The following is a 9,279-nucleotide window of genomic DNA, read 5'->3' as shown; positions in this document are numbered from 1 at the left end:
ATAAAATACCATCATAGTCACTTATTTAATATGTATTTTAAATTTGAAATGGTAAATCGTCCCAGTAAATGATCTATATGGTATCAAGAAATAAAATCAATCATTATTTTAATAATGAATTCAGCAATTCTCTTAAAAACAAAAAGTTTACTATGGCTCCAAAATACTTTTATTGGCACTGAAAGTGAAATTCATGCCCAACTCTGCAGAATTCTGCAGGCCAGAATACTGGAGTGGGTAGCCTTTCTCTTCTCCAGGGGATTTTCCCAACCCAGGAATTGAAACCAGGTCTCCTGTATTGCAGGCCGATTCTTAACCCACTGAGCCACAGGGGAAGCCTAAGAATACTGGAGTGGGTAGCCTATCCCTTCTCCAGTACATCTTCCCAACCCAAGGATTGAACAAGGGTCTCCTGCATTGCAGGCAGATTCTTTACCAACTGAGCTATGAGGGACATTTTCTCTTTTAAACATGTTTAAATCCTGCTCTAAATTTTGCAGGACTCCAAGATCAATCCTGCCTGCCAAGTCAGCAGAGAAATTTTCCCTTCGTGAATGCGGCCATTCCATTTAGGTTTCTGAAAAAGGTGCTCTCCCCATCATCCCACCCCCTGCCTCCAGGTACCAGGAGGGAAGACGGCCCCCGACATAAACATCCAGAAATCTTCACAACTGAAAATAAATCGTAAGAACATGTTACGGTTGACTGAAAAAAATCTTAGTCGAAATCAGGTGTTTTAAAAACAGGAGATAAGAGCAGCCACTTAACTAGTATTTAGAAGACCATTACATACAGATGTAAGGGTATATATAATAGGAGGATTCAAATAGTAAATAAAGGGGAAATCTCTGTATAGTAAGAGTACCCTCATCTCTTTGCATTAAAACATTGCAGTGTGCCTCTGGGCAAGGGGTGGGGCTGGGAGTGGGGGAACTTGGCTCTAAATGGGAAAAAAGCTCAGGGAAGAAGAGACCTAGAGAAAAACAGGCCTCTTTCAGCCAGGTAGGACCACACTGATAGTCCATCCCATGTCATTTTAAAAGGGAAGCTTTATGTCTTAACTACAGAACTAAAACTTTAGTGACAGTAACACAGGTGGCTTCCCTGGTGGCTCAGACAGTAAAGAATCCAGCTGCAATGCAGGAGACCCAGGTTTGATCCCTGGGTCAGGAAGATCCCCTTGAAGAAGCGCATGACAACCCACTCCAGTGTTCTTGCCTGGAGAATCCCCATGGACAGAGGAGCCTGGCGGGCTACAGTCCATGGGGTTGCAAAGAGTTAGACACAACTGAGCAACTAAACAATGACACATGTTGTAAATCATTTCCCCCGTATTCAGGGCAGCATCAGGGTGGCCCCGTGCAGAAGGGGGACAGGCACGGACTCTGGAAAACCTGGGTTCAGATCCCAGCTTTACCCTTGAAGCTCTGTGGCCTTGGACAAATTTCTTCACCTCTCTGAGCCTCTGTTTTCTTGACTGTAAATGTGTTTTTGTGAAGCTAGCAGAGCAGGTAAAGCACCCAGCATGAGGCTCAGCACATTTTAATGTCGTGAAAAACAGTACTTATTATGATCATTATAATTACTCTTAGAGATATGAAAATGGCAAACACTATTTCTACAAAAACCTCATTTTTTGCTTTCAAACCCCTTTAGGGATATTTCCCAGCCCACGTCGAAACCAAGTTACCTTAGTCACTTCTCCCATGGAGATGCAATTAACTTTCAAGTGACAAAAAAAAGACTCATCACATTCAACCTACCAACTCTGTCATGTGTTGATGAATTTTTAAAGGCTGAGATGGGTCATCCAGTGATGTGTATTGAAAATCCTTTCCCATTTCTGCAATGTTTCCACCCCTCTCCTTTACATGGACTCAGGCAGGATTGATCCACACCTGGGCTGCATTAGAAGGGGCCCTGGAGAGATGGTATCAGCCCTGCAGGCTGCCAGAAGGGCCTCAGACCACTGTGAACATAACATTTGGGACAGACCAAATAGGTTAATTTACTACAAATGATTCCCCAGGGACCCTGAAATACTGATCTTCCACCATCTGAATGGGCTACATTGATGGGCTGTCCAGAAATTCTCCCACTGGTTGTACAGCCACAGCTATAAACACACTGCAACTGGAGGCAAGGTTTTCTGTGTCCAAAGTATCCTCTGTGCTAGCAGAAGACAGTCAAACACAATGGTTTTATGATATATTTAAAATGAATCTTTCTGTGTCATTTCCTGGACTAAATCCTGGCTCTCTGAAAATAGGCAATATAGTTTTTATTGAATTTAAGTTGTTTTTTGGTGAAAAGAAAAGGAATTCAAATTCAACTTTTCATAAACAGCCACGTGGCCATTCTGCTCGTAAATGTACAGAATATAGCTGATACACATCACAATCAGATATGTGTGTTATTTATTCACAAGCTTAATTGGTAAAATAGAAGACCATCTGTTTCAAATGCATTGACACCATAGACAGTGTATGAATCAGAAATACTGGGTCTACCGTATTTCATTCTATTTGGTTCAACCAAGAAAAACTATTAATACATTCTTAGACAGGAAAAGTGATGCTTTTTATATTTTGTGATAGCTTCACATTGATTCATTTTTTCAGAATATACTAAAATCAATTTAATCTAATTCGAACATTTTACTAATTTTTTTCTTTTGTTTCCTGAACACAGACTGTAGCTTAGGAAACCACCGTGTTATACCTAATCAATCCTACTTTGTACGTAAATCACAACACATTTCATATTTCATTTTAGAAGGTCATATTGAAAAACTGTATTGAAAAATGACTCCTCTGGTTCTGGATTCACATGGCAACATTTGAAACTAGTGGTCTAGCTGACATAGGCAGCCATGCAGAAAGAGTTAACAGCAGTCATAGAAATACCAAAATAATTCTTGTGAGCAGCAACTGCTGAAAGTAAAGAAAGAATGAATAAAAATGAGTTTATCGTTTCAGTGTTGGTAACTCACGACTGAGTTCACGTGAATAAAATCAGTTTGTGTTAATAAAATCCATAACATAATCACATAGACTATTGGCTTCAGAGTGATTGTATTCTGTTAGATACATGCAGTATTTTAAAAAATCTACCTTGACATTTTTAAAAAGGTCTGGAAAAAGTACTTTCTCCAATTTCCTCAATAATTCAGTTTTATTTTAAAGTCCAGGTAAAAACTCTGGGACCAGTTTACCTTTTATAATTTCATGGCCATGTTACATCCCTTCCTTTCCCCTGACAATATTAATCCTCCAAACAATAAAAAAGCATAAGCCCCACCTTCAAATAAAATACTTTAAAAAAAATCCATCCCAAATAAAACAAAATAATATTGAGCAAAGAACTCAATTGCTTTTAAAAAGGTGAAAACACTGATGACATTATTTTCACTTCAATCACTTAACTCATCTAAGTGAATGCTTCAAAGTGCTCCTGTGGCTCAAGAGAGACTCCAGCAGAAAGGATGGAAGGAGTGCATCTCAACGGTCCGGCCAGGCAGTGGGAGTGCTTGGTAAATTCCCGCAGGCTCTCCTAGCGGGAGAGCCCCGCTACACGTCGCTGGGCGACCGCGCTCTCTGGGACAGGCTGGGCGGGACGCAGCCACAGCACACGAGGCAGAGGGCCTTCTGGATCTCCTGGTTTCTGAAAGCATATATGACGGGGTTGATGATGGAGTTGTAGGTGGCGGGCAGGAGGGTGGCGTAGGTGTAGATGGAGGGGTAGGTATAATCAGCAATCAAGGAGTAGAGGGTGAAAGGCATCCAGCAAGCAGCGAAGGTCCCCAGGATGATGGCCAGGGTGGAGACCCCCTTCCGGGTGGTCACGTAGTGCGAGGTGGCCAGGAAATGGTGCTGCAGGGCGATCTGATGGGCGTGCCGCATGACGATCTTACAGATCTGGATGTAGAGCTGCAGCATGAGTGCGAAGGTGAAGAGGAAGGAGACGGACAGGACGGCAGCGTTGTTCTTGGTGAGAGGCCTGACCACGCTGCAGGTGGACTCGTCCCGCAGGCAGTTCCAGCCCAGGACCGGCAGCAGGCCCAGGCAGATGGAAGTCCCCCAGAGCATGAAGAGCATGACGTAGGTGAACGTGACCGTCCTCTCTGAGTGGTAGGTCAGGGCGTAATACAGGGAGAGGTAGCGGTCAACCGTGATGGCCAGCAAGCTGCAGACGGAGGCAGAGAAGGAGGCCACGATGAGTCCGATGGTGACCAGCTTGGTGGCCTCTGACTGAAGCAGGTAGGCAAACACGAAATTGACAATGAGTCCAATGCCAGCCAGCAGGTCTGCAAGCGCCAGGCTGCCTATCAGCAGAAACATGGGTGCCCGCAGGCTGGGGTTATGGAAGATGATAAGGACCACGATGGCATTTTCGCAGGAGATGAGGGTTCCCGAGGTACATAAGACAATGTCCCAGGGGTTAACCACCAGCTCTGGCTCCGGCTGCAGGACAGGGACCTGGGAGGAGACCTCCGCGGAGATGTTCCCGGAGGCACCGGCATCTACAAACTCCCGAGGCAGCCCGCTTACATTGACCTTCGGGTCTTCATTCATTTTAACCCCTGTCCTCTTCAACGAAAAGACAGGCTGTTTAGAGATACGGCAGGACGACAATCCGACATCACGCAAAAGCCACACCAACAGCGAGCCAGCCCTACTTAGACACTGCCCCTAAATGCCACAAGCTTCCCAAATCACAACCTGGTAAGAAATACGACAAAAGCCAAAGTCTCCGTGGCTTAAAACCCACAAAAACAACAAAAATGCCGTTTTGGCGCTGGGGGACACCCGGGATGGGACTTGCACACAGGCGCGCGAGCGGGGCAGGCACACGCGGGACCGCGGCGGTCTGTTTTGCTCAAGTGCTGGGGACACACGTGAAAATGTGTCTCGCGTGCCGCCAACGAGCGGCCGCCTGGCACCGGGGCTGTCGCGGGGGGCGGGGGGTGGGCGGCTGGGGACCGCGCCGCGGCGACAGCTCTCCAGCCGGGCCGGGCTGCCATCCTCGCTGGAACGTTCAAAACTCCCACCCGCCAGGCGCCCGGCGCGCGCGCACACTCACACCCCAGCCAGAACAAAGGGTGTCCTGGCCGCTCCCCCTCATACCGCCCCGCAGCCCCGTGCGCACGGGGCAGTCGCCGCAGAGCCACGAAAGGAGGGCGCGCGCGATGGAGGTGTGGACACGGACGGACAGACGGATGCCCAGGCACCGCGGCGGACGGGAGGGGACGCGAGGGGACCCACAGGGCGCGGGTACATCGCGGGGGTCACCTTGGCGCGCCCAGGCCGCGGGGGGAGGGCTCCTCCGCTGCTCCCGAAGCGCTACCCGGGTCGCATGTCGGCGCCGGACCCGCGGGGCGAGGGGCGGCGGCCGCGCGCGGGGCCTGGCCGGGAGGGCGGGGGCGCGCTCCGCGCCAGGTGAGCAGCGGCGGCAGGTGAGCGGCGGGCTCGGCTCGCGCGCCCGGCTCTCCCCGCCCTGCCGCTCGCTCTCCCCGCCCGCGCGCGCGGCCGCCCCCGCGCGCGCCGCCGCCGGAGCCCCGGGAGGCCGGCGCGCGCCCCACGGGTCGGGGCTGCGCTGGGCGCGCGGGCGGGGAGAGCCCCCCACCGCCGGGTGCGAGCGAGAGGAGCCGGACGCAGGGAACTGCAGCGTCACGGTGGCCGCCGCCGCCCCGCATCCCACCCGGGGCTCGCACGGCCTGGGGCGGGACAGCGCCGCCCGGAGCCCCGTGACCCATTTCTTTCCCGAGGTCTCTCTGGGGCGGCCCGGTCTCCAGGGCCCGCTTCTCCACGCCTTTCCCTAAACTGCTGCCTTCAAGACCAAAAGAAATGCCTAGGGTGGTACTCAGGTTGGTGAGGTGGGATGGGGCGGGGGTGAGCAGGTTTAGGGAAGCAGGGTCTTTGATCCAGCCAGCTGTTTTCGGAATTGCAGTTGACCACACTTCAGTCCTGATCCCCAAGGGACCCCTTTCCTTAGGTGAGTCCTGGACCTAGCTTTTTTTTTTTTATTTTAATCACTATTCCCTGGGAATATTTGCTTCACTGGATATAGGGTGCTGCTACGTGAATCATCATTATTATCATCAAATTGAACTTATTAAGTGTTCCCCGAGCTGCGTTTTCCAATGGAAATCATTTACAGACTTCCTGCAGAAGCAGATGCCGGCCAAAACCCAATTCATTGGTGCACTGAAGTGGCAATGTTAGTTTATCTTTCCATTTGAACACATTCAATAGTTTCTAAGATTGAGAACCTGATGGCTATCTGCTTTTATGACCCTGTCTCCTCTGGATGCAAAATTCAGAGCACCTGGGAGATCCTAAGTTTAAAGATGGTCTCTCTTTCAAGATGGGAGAAGAAAAAGGCGTGGTACTCTGGTCTTTCCCCCATCAGCAGTGAAGGTTTTCCCAGCTACCTTTCTCCACCCTGAGGTAGGGGAAATAGTTTCTGTGTAAATAAAGGTGGTCTGCAGGGCGTAGGACCCTAGAACTAACTCCTTCCTGCAGACGCATCCTCCTCCGGGGGCCCCATCTTCCCTCTGAACTTACTGTCACTCCTCACTCCCGCCCTTCAGGCTCACCCACCAGGATTCCCCCTCCTCCCCGCTCCTCCCCTCTCCTGTCAATCAGCCCCTGCCTCTGCAAGATCACCCCAGCTCTCTTTGCACCCCAGGTCTCAACTGCAAACCAGTGGTTCTGGGGCGGAGCCCAGATTCTGCATTGGCAGTCCTCTTTCCCAGTGATCCGGATGCTGCTGGCCCACGGACCAAGAAGCAAGGTTCTATGGCATTTTAAGAATGGCTTGTACCTCATGGAGAAGCACGATGAGGGCTGGGCATGCAAATCCAGTAAGCCGTGGTCTCTGCTCACAGGCAGGTACAGTCTGGTAGTGACGGACACATAAAAAGCAGAAGTAATACCAGGTAGCAAATGCGGTAATGTAGGGATATGCATCTTCCTCTCAACTGTTAGGCAGTGAATCAAAGCGTTTTTAGAATAAGGCGAGGAAAACAGTCACTTCAACATACAGATAGCTGTTTCAGTATGACACAGTTCAAACCACCTGCCAACATTTTAGGAGCCTCGCTTCAGCAGAACGATTTAGGGAAAGTGAGTGACAGCACCAGCCAGACACTGCTCTCATCAATAACACAGAGTCGGGCCCTGACCTACAGGGCTTACAGCCGTGGGATTTCACGCCCTCTTTAACGTGTTAAGGAAATAGGAAAAAAGAATGGAGGTTTGCAGGACTTCCCTGGCAGTCCAGTGGTTAAGATTCCATGCTCCCAATGCAGTGGATGTGGGTTCGGTTCCTAGTGGGGGAACTAGGATCCAGGATGCCACGTGGTGCAGCAAAAATAAAAATAAAAAGTTTTTAAATAAATTAAAGAATGGAAGATTGAGAAGAGAAAGGGTAATAGACGGATGGCAGAGATGTGCAGGTTTATGCAGTTTTGAGATCTGGAAAGCGTTAAAGGAAGAAACTAAGAAAACTCACGTGGGGCTTGGATACAGCTCAATGGTGAAACCTGGGAGCCAGGAGCCAGGGCATCTCCTCCAATGACCAAGGTCAGCTGTGCATTCACTGTCCTGCTGTCACTCCTTCCCCTTGAAAGGCTGCTTGTAACACAAAAAAGAATTTAAACATGACTCCATACTTCTATGTGTATCGGTGTATTTGTCAGGACTTCTGTGGCCAGGGGGCAGACATGCGATTCAGCCCAACTTGATTTAAAATGGATGCTGCTGTCTGGCACGGCTGGGAAAGGTCCTAGAGAGACTCAGGGTGGAGGAGAAGCTCCAGAACAGGATCCGACCTGCATGCCGAGGCCCTTCATCAGCCCGTCTCTGCCAGCCTCAAACTGTCCTTTCCTAGACCAGCATCTCCCGCACAGCCATGAACGTGGCCTCAGGCAGCCCTGGGCTGGCACACTGAGACCGTCTCCCCAGCTGGCAAGAGAAATTGCCACACACTCTGGCCCAGCCTTCAGTAACGCTCAAGGCTGTGTTCTCAGTTCGCCTCACCCCCGTTACGGGACACTGCAGCAGATCCCCTCAGTGTGTGACGTTTGCTTTCTTCACGTTCTTTGTCTTCGTGGTCATTTTTTTTTTCTATAACTTCGGCAAGAGATTGTGTAGGAGGTAAAGCATCTTGCCTCTCCTTGACTCCTTCAGCAAGTCAAAGAGATGGGGGATGCTCATTTACACCCCAAATTCTGCAAGGTGTGTACACGGGACGTGACAACATGTGGCTGGAAGTGCTCTAGCAGTGGTCTTGCTAACAGTGAAGGAGGATAACCAGCTCTACGTTTTCATCCCTGGACGATGCCTGTCTAATACACAGGCGTATATGGCAGGCGATCAATGCTTTCTTTGCTTGGCAGTAGACTTGACCTGTCCTAACCCTTGATTATCTAAGGCTCACATTTCTGATTGCTTCATAGTCAACCGAGTTTACATCGATTATGTAAAATCAGTGACACCCAGAAACTGGCATTTCGTGGGTTGGTAAGTTTCCCCACCGGGTGAAGCAACAACAGAAAGGAGTGACTGACCTGGGGACTTTTATTTTGTTCCATAAGTTCATTTAGGCAAGCACACTTCTAACTACTTTCATTATTATTTCAAAAGGAAAGAGAGACAATTTTAGGCATTCACAAAAGGACATATCTCAAACAAAAGGGTAGTGCTTTTTTTTTGTTTTGTTTTTAAAGATTGTGCTTTACATGAAATACATCTTGTTTTATGAAAACTCAACACAGTGTTCTAACTTTTCTCATTTCCATCAGCTGGATGGAAACTGCCAGAGCACAGATTTGGTTGGAGGATGACTCTTTTAAAAAAACACTTATATATTTATTTGGCTATGCTGGGTCTTCACTGCGGGCATAGGATCTTTGATCTTCCTTGCAGCATGCAAAATCTTTTTGTTGAGGCCTGTGAACTCAGTTGCAGCATGTGAACTCAGTTGCAGCATGTGGGATCTAGTTCCCTGACTAGGGATCGAACCCAGGCCCCCTGCATTGGGAGTGCAGAGTCTTAGCCACTGGGCCACCAAGGAAGTCCCCTGAGGATAACTCCTGAGAACCACTGAGGGATGCGATGATTTTGTATCCACTCAAAGGGAGCCTAGAAGAGATTGAATACTTTTTGTCGACTCAGTAGGGAAAATGTACAGGTCAAGTTTCAGAAGGTACACTTTTTTTTTAGGCACCCAGGTTACCAAGCTTTGTTACTCTCCTCTCCAAGCTGATGACCTGCG

At 49.1% G+C, this 9,279-nt stretch overlaps 1 protein-coding gene and 1 non-coding gene across 2 annotated transcripts; both read right to left on the bottom strand.

Annotated features, from left to right (window-relative positions):
- Nucleotides 1-3,569: 3,569 nt before the first annotated feature.
- Nucleotides 3,570-4,574, bottom strand: GPR12 (G protein-coupled receptor 12). Its single transcript, XM_069602118.1, has one exon. It carries the CDS (start codon nt 4,572-4,574, stop codon nt 3,570-3,572), a length of 1,005 nt encoding a protein of 334 aa, XP_069458219.1.
- A 4,431-nt stretch (nt 4,575-9,005) lies between these two features.
- On the bottom strand, nt 9,006-9,078 carry TRNAG-CCC (transfer RNA glycine (anticodon CCC)). The gene has a single exon. It is a non-coding gene; the product is annotated as a tRNA-Gly (tRNA).
- Nucleotides 9,079-9,279: the final 201 nt, after the last annotated feature.

The sequence above is a fragment of the Ovis canadensis genome, chromosome 10 (genome assembly GCF_042477335.2).
Source record: "Ovis canadensis isolate MfBH-ARS-UI-01 breed Bighorn chromosome 10, ARS-UI_OviCan_v2, whole genome shotgun sequence".
NCBI lineage: Eukaryota > Metazoa > Chordata > Mammalia > Artiodactyla > Bovidae > Ovis > Ovis canadensis.
Note: the sequence above shows the minus strand (reverse complement) of the source record. Positions and strands in the feature narration are given on the sequence as shown.

Bases quoted from the DNA above. Each gene is read 5' to 3' on its own strand.
- GPR12 (XM_069602118.1), bottom strand. From the start codon at position 4,574: ATGAATGAAGACCCGAAGGTCAATGTAAGCGGGCTGCCTCGGGAGTTT.